At 49.7% G+C, this 23,756-nt stretch overlaps 1 protein-coding gene across 6 annotated transcripts in view; it reads right to left on the minus strand.

Annotated features, from left to right (window-relative positions):
- TM9SF4 (transmembrane 9 superfamily member 4) overlaps positions 1–23,756 on the minus strand; it is a 52,558-nt gene that overhangs the window by 3,086 nt on the left and 25,716 nt on the right. For 2 of the 6 annotated variants that reach the window (XM_025263674.2, XM_025263676.2), the window contains exons 4-17: positions 19,418–19,586; positions 19,189–19,318; positions 17,844–17,967; positions 16,447–16,565; positions 16,232–16,343; positions 14,936–15,006; positions 10,160–10,346; positions 9,479–9,560; positions 9,310–9,385; positions 6,468–6,551; positions 4,492–4,667; positions 3,967–4,030; positions 2,652–2,771; positions 1,809–1,898 (exon numbers count right to left, since the gene is read on the minus strand). In XM_025263674.2, coding sequence (XP_025119459.1) covers positions 1,809–1,898; positions 2,652–2,771; positions 3,967–4,030; positions 4,492–4,667; positions 6,468–6,551; positions 9,310–9,385; positions 9,479–9,560; positions 10,160–10,346; positions 14,936–15,006; positions 16,232–16,343; positions 16,447–16,565; positions 17,844–17,967; positions 19,189–19,318; positions 19,418–19,586 — 1,604 coding nt within the window. Of the gene's footprint in view, positions 1–1,808; positions 1,899–2,651; positions 2,772–3,966; positions 4,031–4,491; positions 4,668–6,467; positions 6,552–9,309; positions 9,429–9,478; positions 9,561–10,159; positions 10,347–14,935; positions 15,007–16,231; positions 16,344–16,446; positions 16,566–17,843; positions 17,968–19,188; positions 19,319–19,417; positions 19,587–23,756 lie in introns of all 6 variants that reach the window. The other 4 variants (XM_006064420.3, XM_025263677.2, XM_044927746.1 and 1 more) reach the window with 4 other exon arrangements.

The raw sequence follows: 23,756 nt of genomic DNA on the forward strand, positions 1-23,756 counted from the left end.
ATGGAAGCAGGCTTCACTTGCCCAACACTGGCTCTTGTCTTCCTTTTTTCCGGAGTCTTGGGTACCCACTCCCTACTCTGTGGTCCTGTTGGGGCTGTCAGTCCAGTACAAAGCCTAAGCTAGTCAATCAGAGTACACCATCCTACTGGACATGAGGAACAGTGAAGGGTGACATGTAACCTAGGCCAGTGAGCATATTCCCTGGGACTGATAGCATGAGGACAGAGGAAACACTTTCTTTTATCGCTAGGGCTGCAAAGCTAAAAAGAGACTCTACGGCTGCTACTGGCCATCCTTCTACTTTGTGAAAAGATCCTACCTGCAGACTGAAGCCAAGAAAACACACACAGAGCTGAGGTATAAACACAGAGCCCTGATAACCATTTAAGCTGCTGGATCTAACCAAGCCTGAAGCTATACTTCAACTTCTTATTAAAGTTACATAAGCCAAAACATTCTCTTTTTTTTGCTTAAGCCAGCTGGAACTGGGTTTTGGTCACTTTGCATTCAGAAGAGTTTCTGATAAATAGGGGCTGTAAAGAAGGGAAATTAGATTTGTTTTGCAGGATTCCAGCAATAAGATTGATCTGAAGATGGAGTTTGCAGTAAGGCAGATTTCAATGTGAATCAAGGAAGACCTTAATAATGACAGGAGCTATCTAAAGAGAATGGGAGCGTCAGGAGGGAATGCCCTCCATCACTGATGTGCTAGAGCAGGGTCAGCAAGCTTCTTAAAGGGACAGGTTATACTGGGTTGGCCAAAAAGTTCATTCAGATTTTTCTGGAAGATAGTATGGAAAAACCGGATCGAACTTTTTGCCCAAGCCAACAGCTGAAGCCATGTGGTCTCTTGTCAAAACTACAATACTCTGCCGCTGTAGTGTAAAAACAGCCTGGACAACATGTAAATGAATAACCGCCAATAAAACTGTTTACAGCAACAGGCCTGCTGGCCCACAGGCCACCACTGACTGACTCCTTAGCGAGGTGATCCTTTGTTGGGATCGCTGGAGAAGGGGCCAGTCAGGGAACTGGAAGCAGGGGTGGAATTCTGCACTCAAATATCTGGACGGTCCTTTCCAACCTGATGTTTGTGGGAAAGGGAATTCCAAGCTTCACTTGGTCAGCCTATGGCTCTAGTTTAGTTTCAGAATACAGCTTGGTTATAAGCAGAGGACTTCTTGCTTTGGAAACCCAAAATACAGGGGCTAAGTCCCAGAGGTGACACAGGGGCCAACCAAAGCGACTCCCAGACTCCCCTCAGTGGCCCATCTGATTTCTGTGTTATGCGCACATCTACCAAACCTGTTGTGGGGGTCTGTTTGGACTCTTAAGCCACCCTCTGGGGACAGTGAGCTCTGTGAGCACAGCTGAGCCCCTCAAACTGAGTGCTAAAGCCTGCTTTAGCAGTTTCTGTTCTTATCTCTTTAACTCTTCTCGTTTACATTTATTCTTTCGTGTTACTGTTCTTTTTTCTCCCTGTCTTCTTGAGGTGAACACTATTACCTTACTTCTCTTAAAAGCACTGTAAGGTGATACACTTCCTTTTAGCTCTGCTTTGGTTGTCATCTCACAGGTTCTCCATACAACATTCTCATTGTCATTTACCCTGAAGGCTTTTGTCACCCAAACATATTCTCTTTCCAAAAAGGTTCTGTTCTAAGAGCAGGAACAGTTCTAGAATGACTTTGGTCCTCCCCATTCTTGGTAGAAAAGTAAGATTTAGACACTAGAGGTTTTTCCCCAGCACCCCATCCCTACAGGCCTGCCCTGAAAGGGCAAAGGGGCTCCCTCATGCAGGGTGGTACCTTGTTAACAAAGTAAAAGATGGCATAGACCAGGACATAGAATGCAGATCCCCCGGAGACTAGGAAATTCCTCCACCACCAGCGGTAATCCTGAGAAGGAAACAGAGAAGGGTCATTGCTGTCTCCAGGCTGAATCTCTTCCCCAAGTTTCACAGTTGCCTGAGGAGCTTAAAGACCCTGTATAAGGATGGTAATATTTGGGGTCATGTAAAGGTTTTATGCCTTGACTGTGACGGTGGTTACACGACGGCATGCATTTCTAAAAACTTACACAACTATAGACTAAACAGGGTGAACATTACTGTTAATAAATTACATCTCAATTTAAAAAATCAACAACCAAAGAATAGTATTAACATTAGCATCTCGTGAGCAAACGTTCACCACATGCCACGTCCTGTTGTAGGTGCTTATTGTGAATCGGCTCAGAGTTCACGAAGCAGCCCTCTGAGTTAGGTCTGGAAGGCACACAGAGGTTAAATGACTGCCCAAGAGCTACTGGAGGAGCCAGGTTTCAGCCCAGGCTGTCTGTCCCAGAGCCCTGGCTTTGCTCACTCTGCCAAGAGCTAGTCCCCAGATGGAGGGCAGGTTATCCAAACGGCGCCAGCTGTTGAAGAAATCCCTACTGGAGTGGACTCAGTACTCACAAGTACTGTCATGAGGTCGTGGTGACCTCCACCCACGAGTCTACAGCTGAACAAGCGGAAGCTCGGCAAGGGGAAGTGACGCACTTGCCCAAGGCCTCAGAGGACATGGAACCACGTGGGAAACCCAGTTTCCCTGACCCATTTGATGCTGGCCCCAGCTCCCCCTACCCCCAAGTGCTGGCCACATTCCCCTCACCTCTGCACACAGCTGGAAGTACACCATGACAATGCTGATCTGTGAACAGGACACCACCAGGATGATGAAGACGAGGAACAGGAAGCCGAAAAGGTAATAGAACTGATTCTCCCAGATCGCCTGCAGATGCATCAGAGCCGGCCTTCAGTGGGCCCGCCCCCTGCCCCTGCAGTCCTTGCCTGCGCTCGGGAACTCACCCCACAGTCGGGACTGGCAGGAATGGAAAACCATCATGACACCACTGGGGCCTGTGGCCCTGGCTTGTGCCTGGCCTGGTCTCTCCTCTCTGGAGCAGAGGGTGAGCCAGGCTGTCCCTAGGGAGGGGCTGGGGCATGGCTGATCCTACCATGCACCCCCGGTGGGCCCTAGCCTGAACTCAGCAGCTTGCGGAAAATAACAAATCCCACCCCAATCAAAATTACACAGCGGCCACCACTGCCTGGGGTGGCTCACCATGTGCCGGCACATGCTACATGCTTTATGCACACAACTCCACATGTCAGCCGGTGAAAGGGTGGCCTTTTACAGTGAAGGAGTCAAGGTTCAGAGAGGTCAGTGGCTGGCCTGGGGTCACACAAACAGAATAGAGGTGGCCCCCTTGGGCAGGCAGCCAACCCATCCCAGGCAGGGCTGGGTGGGCGAGGGGGTATCAGCTGGGCAAACTGGGCCACTCCAGAGGTGTGGTTGCTTGTCCAGCATTGATTTAGGGCAAAGTCCTCTCTCTGTACTGGACACCGAGCTGGGTCAGCTGGCCTTAGATGGCTCTGAAGAACCTTCTGCCAGCTTTCATCTGGGCAGGCCTGAGAGAGGAGCAGTCATCATTAAAATAGCAGCTTTGAGTTAAGAAGCATTTCCTGAGTGTCAAGCACTGTGCCTTTTACAAACATTATCATGTTCCAGCCTCATGATGATCCTGAGAATTAAGCATCATTTCCCACATTTTCCTAGCAGTTCTGAGTAACTGAGACAGGTAAAGACATGTGCGGACCCAGAAATCAAAACAGATGCAACAATGCTATTAATAAGGTGGTGACTAATGGCAATATTGCTAACACAGCCAAAGCAGCTTCTAGAAATTTCACTGAGCCCCTCCCACACCAGACCCTGTACACATGGCACATCTCACTTAACCTTCCAAGCTGTCATGAAAGGCAGGACTGTTACTGTATTTTAGGGTGAAGAATGGGGGCTAAGAGAAGTTAAAATTTCTGTCTGAAATTTCACAGACAGTAGGTGGCAGAGCACCTGAGCAGAGAGGTGGGGACAAGGCTGGTGTGGGTGAAGGTGAGGGGTGGGAGCAGGTAGCAGTACTCACACTGAAGATGAAGAAAAGCTCGATGAACATGGCACCAAAGGGCAGGATCCCAGCCATTAGAATACTGCAGAGAACGGGAAGGTTAACACTGCTGGGAGACCTGGGCCACTGGAGGCTTCAGGCTCCCTCCTGAGCCAGTGAGAATGAGAGTGCTAACACAGTGGGGTAGGTCTAGTGCTTTTGTACCACTACAGTCACTCAAGAGGTGTGCATCCTTCTCCCCATTTATAGATGGGGAACTGCAGTGCAGAGAAGGGGCGTGGCTTGCCCAAGGTCCCAGGCAGTCGCAACCTGTCACCCTGCACCTTTCCACCCCACCCCCGCCCGGCCAACACCTAGTCTGGCTACAACTCGGTCCTCTCTATCTTGGAGTGAAGCTGAGCTCTTATGAAGTCTAGAGCCAGCCACGGTGCAGCCCCTGCCAGGGAGGGTACTCTCGTCCACGTCTTCCCAAGGAGACGGCTCAGGGAAGTGTCGGCCTTGTGGACCCCAGAAGCGCCCCCATGGCCCCTGCTGGAGACTCACCCCACGAATCGGTTCATGTACCACCGCTGTTCAGGGATCTGCCGGGGAATCTGGTTGGTGCGCACAGGGTTGTCATATGGCTGCTTACGGAAGCCGAAGTAGTAACCCAGGTAGACCAGAGGCAGGGAGATCCCAAACCACATACAGAGCAGGGCCACCATAGTGGGAAAGGGCACCTGTGGGCACAGCACTGTGAGGCTCCACGAGCCCTGAAGCCCAGGCCAGGGCCATGCAGTGGGGATGGGGACCTTCTGGGTCCCAGGGCAGGAAGGGCTCAGCAGGACACCATAGTGGGGAAGCTTCTACAGACACACCCCACACAGGGTCCTGGCCAGACCACCCTGGGGTGGACCCCAGCCCTGGGAAAAGCGGAGGGCAGACGGAGGACCAGCTGAGCCACGAAGTGAAGGAGGAACCACGGCATCCCACAGAAGCTTGTCACCAGGGAGAATGCGGGGAGAGAACAAGGGAGGGCCTGAGAACCGGAAGGGGAGATGAAGGGTCAAAATAAAGGGAAATTACACGTGCTATGTTAAGTGGAAAAAAAAAAAAAAAACAGAAGTACACAAATAGTGTGTTTCCAATTTTGTTCAATGAAAACACCACACTATACCACTAAGTGAAAAGCTGGATATCAAACTGTATGTACAGGACTCCATTTTAATGAAAATGTCCCAATACTTAAATATGCATACACGCCCAGAGAGGCCTATGACAAAAAGCTAACAGCACTTCCTCAGATGGGGTATGGGGGATTGCAACTGATTTTTCATTTTCTTCTTTAATCCCCATTTGCAGTCTTACATTTTTCATGCAAAATGAAAGAAATAAATTAATATCTGTAAAGTATTTAGAACAAAACTTATTCCAAAGTAAGCACTATATGTTTGCTATTATAATTTTACAATTACATTATTCCATTTAAATACATCAAAAAAGAGGTTGAGATGAGACAGAGGATGAGATGGTTGGATGGCATCACTGACTCAATGGACATGAGTTTGAGCAAACTCTGGGAGATAGTGCAAGACAGGGAAGCCTGGCATGCTGCAGTTTACGGGGTCGCAAAGAGTTGGACATGACTTAGCGACTGAACAACAACAAAAAGAGGTTAGAAGACTGCAAAAATAGGAAATTCCCTGGCTAAGACTCTGTGCTTCCACTGCAGAGGGCATAGGTTTGATCCCTGGTTAGAGAACTAAGATCCTGCAAGCCACACAGTGCAATCAAAGAAAAAAAAAAAAAAAAGACTGTAAAAACATATTAAAGATCTGCATTAACTTTTCTGTACTTTCCAAAATTTCTACAATGAGTGTTTATGGTGAGCAGCTGGTAATTGGGAGGAAAATGTTGAGAGAGAGAAGGGAGACAGGTATAAAAAAGAGGAAGTGAGAGGAAGAAGAGGACCCGGTCTTTCCTGAGGGCAGCTCCCGGAACCGCTGGGAAGAACCCAATACTCCGCAGCCTGGACTGTGGGCCCCACCCAAGGCCCTTCAATGGGTACCTCAGTGAGAGGGAGGCAGTTCCCTCTACTGAGGCTGGGATGGCAAATGCCTACCCCACCTCTCCTGCAGCTCATCAATCAAGACCATCTCCCCATCTCCAACTGAGTCTGCAATCCTCATACGGGGGCTGGCAGGGACATGACGAGGAGAGCCTTGTTTTGGGATCCTGACCTCATCAAGTCACACCAGGCAGCCTTCCCTTGGTTGAGACAAGGGAAATTCCCCAGTTGGCCCCTGGACTGTGGAAAGCTCCTTTTAGAGAAGTGAGCTTTAGGCAGCTGTCTGAAAAGAGTCCATGGGAGGGTCAGGGCAGATGGATGCACAGGGCTGGGGAAACCCTGGCCAGCCCTCAGCCCCCAGGGCTGGGAACAGACCTCTGGGGACTCAGAAAAGGGAAGGAAACAGTAGGAAGTCACCTGCGGGGATGGGTCTGAGCACAGCTGGCCCTCCCTGGCTGGGAAGGGCACTTACCGCTCCTGACGAGTGCTTTCCCCAGATGAAGCAATTCAATATGAAGCAGATGCCAAAAACCACGCCAGGATACAGTGTTGCTGTCTGGAAGTGAGAGACACCAGGCTGGGGAGCTGCATCTAGGGGGGCTCTCAACTGCTCCCTAGTCGGGGCACCCAGACTACAGGTTCCCAAGCCCTCCTGTCCTGGAGGACTCAGCACCAAGATAATCCCTTCCAGAAAGCGCTCCCTGACCTCTAGACTACGCGGGCCTCCTGCCCTGTCCTTTTAGATCCCTGGACCGCTCCTCCCTTGCCCTCATTCAAGTTCGTGATCTCATGCTGTGTGACCCTCACAGACGTGAGGTCTTGGGAGGACCGTGTCCTGCTCACCGATGTGCTCCCAGCACTCAGAGCACAGTGTGCTCAGTAAGCATTTGTTGAATAGGAATGACCAGATAAAGCTGTTACTAAACACACTGGTCTGCACCTCAACCCAAACCGTCTAGAGTGGTGGGGAAGCTTTAACTGAGTCTTAAGGGCGGCAGATGCTGCCTCCAAATGCATGATCTCACCTAACCTACAGGCCTAGATGGGAAGGACCTCCACTATCTCTTTTTAAGAAGAGGACACTGAGGCCCAGTGACGTTAAATAACCCGCATGCCAACTTCACACAGTCAGCTAAGGGTGCAGCAGAGGTTCAGACCCCGGCTGTCTGTCTGACTGCAGAGGTCCCACTTCTGACACCCTGTGGGGCAGTCTCTGCAGTCAGGATCTCCGGGGCTGGGGCTCAGGCAGTGAACCAAAGCTCTAGACTCACAGTTGAGCCTCCTTCACTACTGTGGCTGTCCGAGCACCCAAGAGAGTCGCCCGCCACGATGCCCGAGGCGCCCTGCAATCTGGCACTCAGCCTCACGGCCAGTTTTATTTATCTTTGATCCGTAGCCTCCCACACTCACTAACTGGCCACTGCCCCTCCAGTCTCTGACCCTTGCCCTTTACCAAAGGTACAGTTAATAGCATCTCAGGCATCCGCTTCCTGAGTGTCAGTGCTGCACTGGCCACCTGCCATGTGCAGTCTCCTTGCATCCGCACAACCACCTGGAGACACCAGCCCCCACTGGATAGATGAGGAAACCAAGGCTCAGAGAGCTGGCCAAGGATACCAACCAAGGAGAGAACTGGGCCAGGACTGGGATCCCGGAGATTCCAGAACTTGAGGCTGCCCTGCTGGATGCTTCCATCCAATGGAAACTGTCCTCTCCAAGGCCCAGCTCACATGTCATTTCCTCCTTTCTGTCTGTCCTGGTTTATTCTGCTGTGTAGCAGGGAATTCCCTGTCTATCCTCCAGGCTGAAATTTATGGACTGGCCACTGTGCTAGATATTAGGAAGAACAGGGAAAAAGTTCATATCCACAAATGGAGAACAACACACGTGGCACTCACAGGCACAAGGCTGTGCCCCGGCCCCTCTGGGGTGCCAAAGAGGACACTGAAGTCAGAATCGGGGGAGGAAGAGGAGGCTAAGACTTAACCACCCACACAGGTGCCAGAGGAGAGGCATGGTCATACACCTGCATGACTGGAGCAGAGGCCCGCCTGGGAAGGGAGGCAGAGCTCCACACCAGAGACGGGTCACAATCTTGCAGAGAAAATGGGGAGGTCTAGCATAGCCAAGGGTCCATGAGAAAGGCAAAGACGCCTGAACGTGGCCAAGAGTCCTGGGGATGGAGGTGGGAAGGAATTCATGCACTAGTTGGCAGGAGAACCATCCACACTTCATGGCTGAGGGGAGGCAGGGGGTCATAGGATTGGAGGAGGAAAGGCAGCCACCCAGGTTGTCTGCCTCGGGGCCTAGGTGGATGCCGGCAGACAGGGTTTGTGCTGGGACCCACCCAGGGAGACTTGGAGGCTATCTGGTGGGAGACTTCATCAGGAAAGTCTCACCAGGGGAGAAGAGGGCTGGGTTTTACAGTTCTCAAGATCCCTGGCTCTCAGTACACAGCGGCCCAAGGAAAACATCCGATGCATCAAGCATTCATAGTAGCCCGAGAAAAACACCTGATGCGTGATGAACTCAGGGAACTTTTTTGATCTTTCCAGAACAACTGAAGCTCTTCCATACTGAGGGATTACTAAGTGCCAGGGTATTAGCCAGAGTTGGGCTAGCCTGAGTTCCCCTGAGCTTGGTTTCAGAAGGCTGGGTCTAGAGGCTTTTCCCAGTTTGGCACCAGGGGTTTCCCTGGTCCTCTAAGGGCTCACTTGCTCTAGGAGAAGGGGCTCAGGACTCCTAGTTGTCCTCCTGTTTCCCAGGTGTTCTCCTCTTTTCTGCTGCCAAGAATTCTCCTCACCACCAGGACAGCGATCATCAGGAGCTGACCTTCCTCAAGAGGAACGGCGGCACCAAGGCTGGCAAGCAGGCTGACAGTGATGTGGGGCCCGGCCTCTCCTGCCTGTGGCAGGTAATTCTCCCTTTACTCTGCTGGGCAGGGTGTTCTCCTGGCAGCCCTGCTGATCAGGTTTTGACCTTAAACTGTTGACACCTGGGCTTGGTGCCCAACTCCTATTATTCTGAACCCCCTATTTCTACTTGTTCTTGAGCCATGGGACAACGCAGGCTAAAAATCACATTTCAGTTCCCTCTTTTCATCAATGTGGCAACTAAGGCCTTCAGAGGTAAGCACCCATGGGTGAGGTGAGAGCCCAGGGCTCCTCCTTGGGTGCACCCCTCCCACCCCTCGTGCTGCTGCCCAGCCTCTGGCCTTGAACATCCCCCAGGACATGCCTCTGCTGCTCCCAAGGAGCCCAGGAGGAAGCGCCTCGGCTCCCCACCAGCACAGGGAGGAGGTTTGGGACACTTACGCAGAAGGCCCCTTTCTTCCACCGATGGCCCTTCAGAGTGCGGTACAGACGGCCAGCTGAAAATCCACCAAACACCCTGTGGGGAAATGGCGGGGTTCCACACCAAGGAGACCTGTTAGCTGAAGCAGAGGCCACCTGAGTCAGCCCCGAGCCCCTCAGACACACCTACCCCATGAACATGAAGAGGAAGCAGGCCGTGGTCATGAGTGCTCCCCGGCTAGAGGGTGACAGCATCCCGAGCATGGCCACAACTGAGGAGGGAATGGGAGAGAGGGAAAGTCAGGGTCTCCAAACCCCAGGGCCCCATCCAGGCTGGCTGACAGGGCCCTGGCGCAGGTGAGGCTAGGTGAGGCTCCCTTCTCCCTCGGCCCTCCTCTCTACAGGAGAAGACTGGGTCTTAGCTGGGGTTCAGAGGGGTGCAGCAGTTACTATACATCAGCAAAAAAAGAAAAGTGGGCAGACTGACTTCAGCACTGCCTAGAGCCACTATATAAGCATTTTGGGGGGTGTTTTCTGAGAAAAGAGACCTGATTCCAGTCTAATCCTGGCATGGAAAGGGGTAGGTCATATAATGCCTGGCTGCAAAAGGAGGCCAACCTCCCCATGCTAATCCGTGGCTTCAGTGGCAGGGTGGCTGTGCGCGGGCTATGGATGGTGCTGGCAACATCTGAGCAGCAAAGCGCTGGAGCCTCTGGCTGAGAGGACCAGCCCTTCTGCCGGGACAGATGCTTCTGTCTGGCCCAGAGATGCTGACACGTCCCTCTGCCCCAGGAAGGGAAGCCTACTCCTCTCTCAGACTCAGGCCTGTGCTTCTCCCCCCGCCCGACCCTAGCCCCGCAGGGCCACTCACAGATGACAATGAGGATCATACAGAAGAGCTGAATGCCCGAGCCCAGCAGGGAGCTAAGGATCATGGGGTACTGCGGGGGCCTGAAGACGTCACCGTGCACCAGCTTCCAGCCAGACTCTTCCATGGTGTCTTCCTGCAGCAAAGGGCCAGACAGTGAGGCTCTTCCTGGGCTCCGAGGAGGCAGCTCCTGCAAGGACCACCCCTAGGACCCACATCCTCTGATCGGGGCTGAGGGTCCCTCAGATGTGTCAACCAGCTCCACTCTTACACAGGAGTGTGAGTGAGAAAGTACTTCCCAGAGGACTGTCACATGGGGAAAGGAGACCACTAACATGAGCAGACAGCCGTATGAAAGGAAAATTTCCTCCCCACATGCCACAAACCTACTGCATGAAAAAATAATGTAAACCAACACACTAAAACCCTGTGATAGTTTTTGAGTGATATATTTACAAGTTTTTGGGTTTTTTTTACTGATTATAAAAATGATATAAACACACCTTATTTTACTGTGCTTCATTTTACAGCACTTCACAGATACTGTAATTTTTACAAATCGAAGGTCTGTAGCAACCTGCGTCAAGCAAGTCTACCGGCACCGTTTTTCCAAAAGCATTTCCTCACTTCATGTCTCGGCATCACACTTTAGTAATTCTTGCAATATCTCAAAACTTTTCATTATTATTATATTTGTTATGGTGATCTATTCTCAGTAATCTTTTCTTTATTTATTTAGTTGGCAGCACCAGGTCTTAGCAGTGGCACACAGGTGGCAGCACACAGAACCTTTAGTTGCAGCATGTGGGATCCAGTTCCCTGACCAGGGATGGAACCTGGGCTCCCTGCATTGGGAGCTGGAGTTCCAGCCACTGGACCACTGAGGATCAGTGATCTTTGATGTTACCACTGCAACAGTTTGAGGCTGCCATAAACTGTGCCCATAAAGATAGCAAACAATAAACGTATGGTCTGAATGCTCCATCAACAAGCTGCTCCATCTCTCTCCCTCTTCTTCAGCTTCCCTATTCCCCGAGGTATAATACTGACATTAGGCCAATTAATAACCCTACAATGGCCTCTAAATGTGTAAGTAAGAGGAAGCGTTACATGTGTCTCACTTTAAATCAAAAGCTAGAAATGATTAAGCTTAGACAGGAAAGCCTGTCAAAGGCTCAGACAGGCCAAAAACTAGACCTCTTGCACGAAATATTCAGCCAAGTTGTGAAAGCAAAAGAAAAGTTCTTGAAGGAAATTAAAAGTGCAACTCTGGCGAATATAGGAATAAGAAGGCAAAGCAGTCTTATAGCTGTTATGGAGAAAGTCTGAGTGGTCTGGAGAGAAGATCAACCCAGCCATAAGATCCCGTTAAGCCAAAGCCTCATTCAGAGCAAGGCCCAACCCTCTTTAATTGTGTGAAGGCTGAGAGGTGAGGAAGCTGCAGAAGAAAAGTCTGAAGTTAGCAGAGGTTGGTTCATGAGGTTTAAGGAGAGAAGCCCATCTCTATAACATAAAAGTGCAAAGTGAAAAAAAAAAAAAAAAATGCAAAGTGAAGCAGCAAGTGATGATGGAGAAGCTGCAGCAAGTTATCCAGAAGATCTAGCTACATTAACAGTGGCTACACTGAACAGACTTTCAATATAGACAAAACAGCCTTCGATTGGAAGAAGATGCCACCTCTGACTTTCATAGCTAGAGAGCAGAAGTCAATGCCTGGCTTCAAAGGACAGCCTGACTCTCTGTTACAGGCTCAGTAGCTGGTGACTTTAAGTTGAAGCCAGTGCTCATTTACCACTCTGAAAATTCTGGGGCCTTGAAGAATTACGTTAAATCCACTCTGCCTGGATGACAGTACATCTGTTTACAATGTGGTTTACTGAATACTTCAAGCCCACTGTTGAGACCTACTGCTCAGAAAAAAAAAAGACTCCTTTCAAAGTATTACTGCTCATTGACAAAGTACCCGATCATCCAGGAGCTCTGCTGGAGATGTACAATGAGATTAATGTCATCTTCATGCCCACTAACGTCCATCCTACAGCCCATGGGTCAAGGCATTGTCTTGACTTTGCAGTCTTATTTAAGAAACATATTTCATAAGCCTAAAGTTGCTGTAAGACAGTGTGATTCCTCTGATGGATCTGGGCAAAGTAAATTGAAAACCTTCTGGAAAGGATTCACCATTCTAATGCTGTTGGTTTTTTTTTTTTTTTTTTGGCTAAACTGTGCCATGTGGAATCTTAGTTCCCCAACAAGAGATTGAACCTGCGCACCCTGCACTGGAAGCATGGAGTTTTAACCACTGGACCACCAGGGAAGTCCCAGGATTCATCATTCTAGATGCCATTAAGAACATTACTGATTCATAGGAAGAGGTCAAAATATGAACATTGATGACGTTGATTCCAAGCTTCATGGATGAAATTGTGAGGTTCAAGATTTCAGAAGTAATTGCAGATGCAGTGGAAGCAGCAAGAGAACTAGAAGTGGAGCCTAAAGACTGGACTGAATTGTTGCCATCTCATGATAAAATTTAAACAGGTAAGGGGCTATTTCTTGTGGATGAGCAAAGAAAATGATTTCTTGAGATGGAATCTACTCCTGGTGAAGATGCTCTGAGAATTCAGCAAATTTCACTGCTGTCTTATTTTAAGAAATTGCCACAACCACCCCAAGCTTCAGCAGCCAACACTCTGATCAGTCAGTAGCCATTAACATTGAGGCCAGATAAAGATAATGACTAGATAAAGGCTCAGATGTTGGTTAGCATTTTTTAGCCCTATTTTTAAATTAAGGTACTTCTTTAGACATACTGCTACTGCACACTAAATAGACAACAGTATAGTATAAACATAACTTTCACATGCACTGGGAAACCAAAAATTTGTCTCATTTGCTTTATTGTAATAATCACTTTATTGTGATGGCCTAGGACTGAGTCCACAATATCTCTGGGTATGTCTGTATGTGCTCTTACATGTGTAATAAAGTAAAAAAAAAAAAATTCTCTAGTATGATACTCAAATGAACAAAAAGTAGTAAATGTGTATCACAATTTTTTAAAAATCCAGAAAGATTGAAGAAAAAATATAAAACTCGTAAACATTTAAGGATTAAAAACTAAAACCAGAAAAATATAAAAATGATTTACATATTTAATAATACTGTGTTTTGATCTATTTCCTTAGCCCTTCAGATATGTACATGTGTGTATGTGTATATAGCTTTTAACAGTAAAACTGGGATCATACTGTATTTACTTGGTTACTTTCAGCTGAGGGATGGTCATGAGCATTACCTCATGTCAGTAAACACTCTCTACAATTATTATTTAATAGCTGTAGAGTTTTTCATTGTACAGCTTTATTATACTATAACCAAGTTATTATTATCGGATATCAGGCTATATTCAGTTTATTTAAATTATGAACAAGTCTGCTATAAATATTTCTATATCAAATTTTTGTGGTTTTGATGCTCAGGGAACTAAGATCCCACATGCCACATGGTGAGGCCAAAAATTAAAAAAAAAAAAGAAAAGTTAACTTTTTGACAGTTTATGAAACTTACTGTCAATTAACTACTTTTCAGAAAATTACCAGTTTACACTTGTACAGGTGGCATGAAAGGTGCTTATTTCACATTAACCTTGCCAACAATTAATACTATATATACAGAGCTGTGCTAATTTGAAGGTCCAGAACCGTCTTCTGATGATTGAAACTGCATGTGCGGGGCTTGATGCTGTGGTTTAGTTGCTAAGTTGTGTCCAACTTTTTTGAAAGCCCATGGGCTGTAGCCTGCCAGGTTCCTCTAGCCATGGGAATTCCCAGGGAAGAATACTGGAATGTATTGCCATTTCCTTCTACTGGGGCTCTTCCCGACCCAGGGATTGATCCGGCGTCTCCTACATTGGGAGGTGGATTCTTTACCACTGAGCCACCACGGAAGCCCATGTTGGGGACTTATGCCTAAGATAAAAACACTTTTTTACATGTTTATTAGCCATGTATCCTTGTCTGTATTTTTTGTTCATTAGCACATTAGAGAATTTTAGTGTTTTTTTATACCAGTTCTTTTAACCATCATCTTCCTTTTTAAAAACATTTATTTTTAATTGGAGGATAATTACTTCACAATATTGTATAACTATCATCTTCTAAAAAATTTGTTGCATATATTGTTTGCCATTTCACTTTTCTGTTTTGTTTATTTTGACATAAAGGATTATTATGTATGTCAAATCAATATCAATCAAATAAATCAATCCAGTTTTCTTCCATTATGAAAGCTTGGAAATTAGAAAGCTGGGCTTCCCTGGTGGTCCAGTGGTTAAGAATTTGCCTGCCAATGCAGGAAACAAAGGTTCAATCCCTGGCCTGGGAAGATGCCACATGCTGCAGGGCAACTGAGCCCGTGTGCCCTAGAGTCTGTGCTCTGCAAAAGAGAAGCCACCACAATGAGAAGCCCTCACACTGCAATGGAGAGCTGCCCTCAATTGCCACAACTAGTGAAAGTCTGTATGGAGCAATGAAGACCCAGCACAGACAAAAATAAATACATAAAATAAAATAAAGCAAAATAAAATGAGAAAATCTATCCCAATCACTTTGAGTCATTAAACGTTTGTTTTCCTTTTCAATACTTTCAAGGTTTATGCTATGAATGATCACACAACCCTCCACCCCGATCCCCAGTCCTCGTCTGGGAGGCCTGGAGCTCTACTGCTAGACCACCCTCCCTCTGCAAGTCCATCCCTCCCCAGCCAAGACCTCGTACAATGTCATCCTCCTTATTATAGTTGGCGATGTCCTTCCGCAGGGTCCGAATGATAATCATGCTCAGGATGCCTGAAACAAATGGGGTGGCGGGGGGTGGGGAGAAGAGAAGCCGTCAGCATTGCCAGCTGAGTCTTCTGTGCTGCTGGTCCCCCTGACATGTGTGGCTTTCTTCAGTGGGTACTGGCTACGCAGTGGCCTCAGGTCCTCTCCTGGGCAGGGCTCCAGCTCAGTGACCAGGGGAGGAGCAAACAGAGCGTCACCCCCTCAAGTGTCGGGGGGAGGAATGAGCTGCTGGGATTGGTGGAGGCTGTCATAGGACACTGCTTCCACTCTAGGGAGAACAGCATCCCTATTCATCCAGTGATTGGTCCTTCTAACTTCCCCAGGCTCACCTCTCTGGTTATTTATTGCTTTTGGTTATCAGGTCATGGCCCATCTCCCCCTCACCTGTATGCCTATAACCCAGGCTACTCATTTCACATTTCAAGACATCTCCTCTCGACACACCCTAAACAGTTCAGAGGCCCCCATCGGCCCTGGCACGAGCTGTTTCTCTCAGGCAGCGGTATAGCAGCTAAGACAACGGATTATCAGACCCTGAGCTAACTTACTGCTTTTAGGCTTGGCTGGAAGGAGGGGGGAGGCTTGTGAAGTGTTAATTAGCACCACAGCTGGTCCCGGGCTAAACGTTTAATGAAGACAACATTATCTTTACTTCCTCTCTGATACTGAAAAGATCAGTTATGTCCCCTGCCCTCCCGCCTTCATGTCATCTGGCTTCTCACCAAGTTTGTCCCACAGCAGGGCCATGTGACCCTGGCTAGAAGAGTCCTTCCCTGGGTCTCTGAATACAGCTCCTCATTCAGAGAGGTCTTCTCTAAGGCAGCCTTCACCCTCTCCTCACTTAGCACTTAGCACTACCTGGAATTCCATCAGTCCGGGGCTTTTCTGTCTCTCTCCTGCCACCCGAGTATAGACGGTGAGGGCAGAGGCTGGGTTAGTTTTGCTCAACACCATATCCAGCATGTGGCTGGGGCCCCAAAAGGGTGAGCAATGACGAACCCTTGTTGAATGAACCAACGAAGGTGTGTGTGAAGAGAGGCGCGGTCTTCCCCGGGGGGCTCTCTAGAGTGGAGGCTGAGTCTTGTTCACCTCTGTGTACCTGATGCCCCCACAGAGCCCTGATGTCCGTTTCTGACCTACACTGGGCTCCAAGAACAACCTAGAAGTCCCCCGTGAGCCATGTGACACCTCAGGCCCTTGTTCTCTCCACCCTCCAGCCCACAGCTCTCACCTGACAGGAAGAAGACCACCACGACGGAGTTAATGATAGAAAACCAGTGGATCTGCACATCACTCATGGTGAGGTAAGTGTCCCAGCGAGAGGCCCACTTGATGTCACTTTCCTGGCGGTGGGGAGGAAGTGCTTGAGAGCCAAGCCTCCTGCTTGACCTCTCCCGCCCGGCCGAGCCCTCCTCCCCTACAGCTGCGGCTGCAGCCCCTTCTCACCTCCCAGTGCACAGAGTACGTGAAGTACAGCTGATTCTCCTTGGTGGGGTCAATTTCTTGGGGCGAGGAGTTGGTACCCTCAGGCAGGGTGCATGAGCTCTTCTCGTCTGCTTTGAGGTCTGCGAGAGACAGAGACTCAGTCTGTTCCTGGGAGGGCAGGTGCCACTACCCAGGGACTGTTCTGGAGGCGTACACAGGGGTGGTGTGCTGCTGAGAAGAGGCTAGGAAGAGCTGGCAACACCAGCTTTAAAACTGTGCTCCCTGGAGCCCTGACTTTTCAAAGAGCCTCAGGGGTTGCAGAGAGCTGTGTGCGGGAGTGGGTCTGAGTCCCTGTTTAGTCAAACAAATTCTTTCTTCACTCATAGCAAATATCCACCTGCTCGTTCAGTCAGTCCCATTCAACACGCAAACACCGCCAGCCCACTGTCTCACACGCTTCCTCGCTCATTCAGTCCCCAGAGTCCCGGCGCTCTAGCAATCAGTCCTCAGTCACTTTCTCCCTTCATTTACTCATCCATTCATCCTGCCATTGTCCATTCATTCAGTAACAAACATACAATAAGCAGGCGCCTACTATCTGCCTGGTACTGGGCTAAAAACAGTGAGAAAAGAAGACAGGGTCTCTAACCTCGAAGAACCATGGGGGCAGCAGCTGCTGTCAAACACTCACACAGTAAACGTCAGGCTGTGCCCACGACACTGGCGGGAGGAGAGGCAGTCTGCGCCCCGAAAGCACAGGGTCTACGTTTTACAAGAGACTTCTGAGTATGATTTTGTTTGTTTGAATACCAGGTTCCACACCTTAAAAAAAAAAATCCCGAAACCCACCACCTCGGTGGACAGAAGACCAGGCCTACTAAGTGGAAGTGCGCTCTGTGGTGAGCAAGGGCTGCCAGGCGAGGTGAAGGTGGACTAGGTCAGTCAGGCCCGGAGGGCTGGGCCTGGGCTCTCAAATTCCCAGAGGACGGCTGACCCTGGGCCAACTTTAGTCTACGCCAATCACTCACCCGCAGAAGCACAAACACTGAGATTGGCTGCCCAACAGCTCGGTCTGTACCTCTGCCCCTTGTTTTTGAGCTGGCTGGTTCTTATGATGGGCCCAGCCAAGCCCGATTGCTGTTTGGTCGTGGCCAAGCCGCCAAGCTCTCTGAGCCTCTGGTTCCCAACATAATCAGCACACACCTCCCCAGTGGCCAGGAGTGGGTCAACTGGTAGGTGCCAGGCCAGGGCTCAGCATGTCAGCTCTCCCCTTGTCCCTGCTTTCTCCAACAGGAATGCAGTGACCCTAGCTTGGCTGGGCCCCTATCAGCCACGTCGGGAGTCAAGGGCGCAGAGACCCTGGGTGTGGGAGCCCAGGCCCGCCCAGCCCTGCCCCCTGGCCACACCTACCCACTCACCCTCCAGCCTGACGCTCTGGGGAATCACCTCGAAGCGGACGACGCGGTACGTGTGCTCCCGGTCCTCTTCCAGGTCTTCCCGGTGGTAGTAGAGGATGAACGAGAGGTGGTTGTGCAGATAGATCTGAGCAGAGCAACAGAGGGGACGAAGGAGCTGGAGCCAGGGAACCACCAGCAAACCCACATAGGCAGGCCGGCCAGGTATTCGGTCCCTTCCCGCATTTAACAAACCCAGCCGCACCAACCTTCCAAATACGCTGCTCTCATAGCAGTCCGCTACTCGCGAACCCTCCAGGCCTCAGTGGGGCTTACTAAAGTCCAGATCCCACAGGCTGGGATTCAAGGCCCTCTGTCCTGTAACCCTGACATACTGGGCTGTCGTCACCTTCTCAGACAGGTTAGTTCACCTGCTCCCCTGGATCTCTCCCTGCCTCATGAACGGTCCCCACCCTGAACTACGTTCACAGCGTTCACTTCATCTAGAATGTTGTCCCGACTTCACGAAGCTCAAGCCTATCTAGTTTTCAAGGCCCACCTCCTCCGTGACAACCTGAATGCACGTACACTCCCTGCGAACTCCTCTGGCACTGCCTGTGGGACTGGAACTGGGACTTGAGATCCAGGGTCTCACACTGTCAGTTCTCGCCCATTATGACAGAAGCCCTTGGAGGACAGTGACTGTGCCTCGAAAGAAATGTGCTTGTTCTTTATTCCCTAAGTAATATGTGTTCAGTTTAGAAAATGACAAATATAAGAGAATCCCCATTACAATCAGCACCACTGGCGTATTTCTCAGTGGCTGTGCTGCAGAGTGCTTACGCAGATTATCTGATACACTCTGCAGGACCCCCTAAAGGGCAGGTATGGCTATCACATGCATTTTATAGAAAAGGAACACAAAGCTTAGAGAGGTCAGAGAAGTAGGATTAGGGTCCCTCATCAACTAGTAAGGCAGGATTCAAAACCCAGACAACCTGTATGCTCTTGACCACCACTTAGCTCGCTCTCTAACACACTGACGAAATTCCAGATTTTTTTTGGAGGTGGGGGTGGGGTGGGCAGAATTACTCTTATAATCCATATGATCATATAGTTATACAGAATCTGAGGTTTTAGGCACTGCGCTTTCCACTTCCTCTGCAGCATCTGCTAGTGCCCTGCCCACCAGTACCCAAACTTCCGACAGACCACACCTGGGGGCACCAGCAGGAACTTGCCCTGCCATCCCTGTATTTTCTGTTATAAGCCTAGAGCTGCAGGTTTCCCCCTCCTCTGTGGCCCCAAGTGTTCATGACTTTGGGGCGTGGCTCCCCGGCCCTCTGAGCACACTAGGGCATTCCAGTACCTTGTTGACGTCTGTGAAGCCGAGCCGGTAGCCGTGTTCAAACTGCACATCTTTCTCCTTCTTCTTGTCGTCACCATCGCGGTTGGAGTAGAGCTCCAGCCGGGTGGCTACGGGCAGGTTGTCGGCAATGCTGGAAACCCAAGGCCCCGCTCAGTCCCTCGGACCGCCGCTCCCTCAGGGCCCTCCCCTCCGGGAACCTGAGGCTGGCGGGGAGCAGGGGACAACTCACAGGTGGACGTAGTAGTCCTCTGAGATCCGCTCAGCCACGAGCCGGCTCTGCTCCACGGTCAGGGTCACTGGCTTGTTGGACTGGCCGCACAGAACCTCACACTTCTTCTCACTATTCATGAGAACCTGGAAAGGGGTGTTGACAATCCGGTCCCCTCTCAGCACCTCTCCTGCCATAAGAGAGACAGATGGAGCTCAGAGCTTCAGCCCCGAGGTTGCTGAGGTCAGCAGACCCACGGAGACACAGGGCCCACCTGGAAGGCTTCCAGCAGTCCTGCAGCCTGGCACACTCAATGTGCTACCCCGCCTGTTCAGGCCAAGCTTGCCCACCTGACCCCACCTGTTGCCCCCTCCTCCCTTTTGTGCTCTAGTACCCCTAGACTCTTCAGGGCACATCAAACATTCCCCATCACTCCATGCCTCTGAGCCGCACTATCATTTCTTTTGCTAATCCCTGCCCCACATTCCCGGGAAACTTTCTCAACCTGCAGGCTCAGCTATTATTCCACTCTCTGGAAGCCCTTCCTGACCTCCTTGAGGCTCAGCTCGTCTCTCTCCTTGGACTGTCCTCAGCACAGAGGGAGCATTGTATGATGGTGAAGCGAAGATTACTGAACCGTGGCTCTGCAGCTTACTAGCTCAGCAGTCCTGGAAAGTAATTTAACCTCGACGAGGCTCAATTTCCTCATCTGCAAAATGGGGATAATAGTACCCATCTCACAGGATTACAGTGAGAAATAAAGTACCAGACACAGAGTAGGAAGGCAACAAGTACTACTTTTATCACCAGCATCACCTCTGCACCTTTTCATATGTCAGTGATGTGATTTTGCACAATGTACTGATGGTTTAAGTTTCTGCCCTGCTACCTGATTATGAGCTCTTTAAGGGCACATAATTTATTTCTGTGTCTTCAGATCCTGGTTTAGGCAGGGAGGGAGGTAGTGTAAAATCCAGCACCGGAGATTTTTAGCCAAAACATCTTCTTACTTAAGGAACTGGCACACCCTTGCACACCCACGACCTCAGAAAAATCTGTTGCCAGGTGTCCCGTGAGCAGGCACCAAGCATTCAGTGTCTAAACCCAACAGTGCTTTCATGTGGAGCCATTCTGACAATTCTACTGGGATGATGAGGAACTGGGGCGAGCTGAAGCAGACCAACCAAAGCCCACAGGCGGCACTAATGCCTGAAGCCACACCTGGTCGAAGGGCTGCCGGTCAGAGTGGACCTGCCTGATGTGGGACTCCCGGCCTAGTCGTTTGTTCGTTTGCTCATTTGTTCCTTCCTAAACTGGGTATTGGTTATATGCTGGGCTCTGAAGACACAATGCTGTACAGACATACTCATGGAACTTATGGTCTAGTGGGAACACACTGATTAAATAATCAGGACAATGAGAAGATATAGTATAATGAGAGGAACTTGCTCTAGATGTGGGAAGCAGGTCTAGGACAGTTTCTTGGAAAACAGTAATGCTTGAAGTGAGCGCTAAAGGAAGGGAGGATTAAAGAGACAAAAAGATAGGGAAAGACTATTCTAGACAGAAGGAACAGTATGTGCAAAGGGTCCTTTCTCGGGGGAAGAGTTGGGGGAAGAGGAGATGACAGGGTAAACTTGAGAGGCCTGTGTGGTTGCAGTGCAGACAACAAGGGTGACCTGAGGTGCGCCGGAGAGACTGGCCAGAGCTGGACCTTAGCGGGCCTGTGGGCCACACAGGAAGTTTGATCTTCATACAGAGAGCAACAAAAATCAATAAAGAGTTTCTAATGGGGCAGCAGAGACTATTATCTGATTCTGGTAACAGATCAGTCTGGCTATTTTGTCAAAACATCAGACATGCAAGGAAGTGTCTGGGGTGATGGCAGGCACTATGCAAGCGAGCAGTGATGGTGGCTGCATTCCAGGGTGTGGGGAGGGTGGAAACAAGTACACGATTCAGGAGCTACCAAGGAGGTGAAATCTAGGGGGCTTGGTGCTGATTGATACAAAGGATGAGTGAGGACAGGTACATATCAGAAAGACTCTGAGGCTTCTACAACCAAGTTCTAGCTCAAGTCCCCGGGTTCCTTCCTCTACCACATGCCCTACCGCCCACCTGTCTTCAGTGAGGTCAACAGGGGACTCACTTGAGGAAAGGAAGAAGATACAGAGAGAGGAACAGGGCTGCAGATCAAGTAAGACAGGTATCACTTCTTGATATTTAGAAATTAGATTTAAACCAAGAAGGAGGACACAGTGGTCTAGAACAGCTCATTTCTAATAGAGAAGTATTCCTTTTAACTTATAAAGCTGGGAGCAGTCAGCAAGCCACACTAAATGAACCGCAGGCTAAGTGGCCGCTCAAAGAGAGAACGACACTGTCCTCTAGCACATCCGCTACAGACGTCCCCTCACAAACCCCCACCGTATGAATCTTTATCAGTGCACCAATCTGAGAATCAGGAGCACAGCCCTCAGACAGCCCAAATGAACCATTCTGGAAAAGGCAGTCTGGACAACAGAAAAGTGAAAGTCAAAGTGTTACTTGCTCAGTCTTGTCCAACTCTTTGTGACCCCATGGACTGTAGCCCACAAGTCCCCTCTGTCCCTGGAATTCTCCAAGCAAGAATACTGGAGTGAGTTACCATGCTCTCCTCCAAGGGATCTTCCCAACCCAGGGACAGAACTCAGGTCTCCTACAATGCAGGCAGATTCTTTACCAGGTGAGCCGCCAACAGAAAGAACTGTTTTAGAGTTAAAAAACTTGGGTTAAGGGACCTTCCGGGTGGTCCAGTAGCTAAGACTCTGTGCTCCCCATGCAGGGGGCCCAGGGGCTATCCCTGCTCAGGGAATTAGATCCCAGATGCTGCAATTCAAGATCCTGCATGCTGCAAGTAAGACCTGGCGCAGCCAAATAGTAAAAATAAATACTAAAAAAAAAAAACAAGGCTGGGTTAAAATCTCCACCCCCTGACCATGAGCAACTTTTTCAAACCTCTGAAGCTGCTGTGCCCTCTCCTCTGGCATGGAGGCCAGCGTACCTGGCTGCGCAGTCACAGTGGGAACCGAGAGACAGTACACGGACTGTGCTGCTTGAGGCTCTGGGCCCTGCAACCACAGTGCCTGGGCTCTGCCACCAACTCGGTGAGTAACCTGAGGCGAGTGACTTCACCTCCTGTGGCTCACTTCCCTTGTCCATGACAAGTGGATGTTAAGAGTAGCTACTTCAGAGGGCTGTTGTGAAAATTAGCTAAGTTAAAGCACAGACAGGCTCAGAACAATGCCTGGCTCACTGTGAGAGCCATGTAAGGATTAACGGTGATGATAATGATGACAAAGAGAACAAGGCTTGCAACCCAACAGGCATTCAATCAAGGCTGTTTCTGCTCCACTCAGGGAGGACATTTAACTTTAACTGAATGACAACAATGTGTCAGAGGCTGGGTCAGAAGTGGCAGAGAAAGACAGAGAAATGTAGGACATGATCCCATTGCTCAAAGAGCCTCTAGGCCACAGCGGGAGGCACTACACAAAGATGGAATAAGATACAGTGTGGCAGGATAACTTCTGCACACTGCAGTTTACATTTCCTGAGGCAGGAACATTCCCTAGCTTCACGGAGGTTCAGGTTACCTAGTATCACACTGAGGTGTGCCCAACTGTGGAATTTTGGGCTGTTGACAAATCCACACCGGCTCATGGGAAGGGAGGAGCTGCTGTGAGGGGTCTGGAGGACAAAGCAGGTCAGGATTCCCGGTAGCAGCTAGGTGCTGGGAACATGGCGTGGTGTAGAGAGAAAAAAGGTAAGCGGGACTTGCTTAGTGGTCCAGTGGTTAAGAATCCACCTGCCAATGCAGGGAACGTGGGTTTGACCTCTGGTCTGGGAAGACTCCATGTGCTGCAGTGCAACTAAGCCCATGCACAACTACTGAGCCCACACTGTAGCGTCCATGAGCGCATGCAACCACTGAGCCCATGTGCCACAACTGCTAAAGCCCGAGCACTGCAACTAGAGAGTACTCCCCATTTGCTGCAACTAGAGAAAGCCTGCATACAGCAACAAAGACCCAGCATGGCCAAAAGTACATAACAATACAATTATTTTAAAAAACAGGAAAAGGGTATGCAGCAGGTAAGCAGGAACAGCTTGGGCCCTGAGATCAACCTCCGTTCAACAGCATCAGGAAAGACTTGGGGACTGGCGGTGTTGCCTGCTTTAGGTCAAGGTCTGCCCCAGCTGGCCTGGGATGCCCAATACCCAACAGTAGGTACAGATGCTGGCTAGAGGTTCTGGAAACATCAGAACCATGTGCAGCCCTGACGGGGAAGGTGGCCCTTTTAGGGGCTTGCTCAATAAC

The sequence above is a fragment of the Bubalus bubalis genome, chromosome 14, assembly GCF_019923935.1.
Source record: "Bubalus bubalis isolate 160015118507 breed Murrah chromosome 14, NDDB_SH_1, whole genome shotgun sequence".
Lineage (NCBI taxonomy): Eukaryota > Metazoa > Chordata > Mammalia > Artiodactyla > Bovidae > Bubalus > Bubalus bubalis.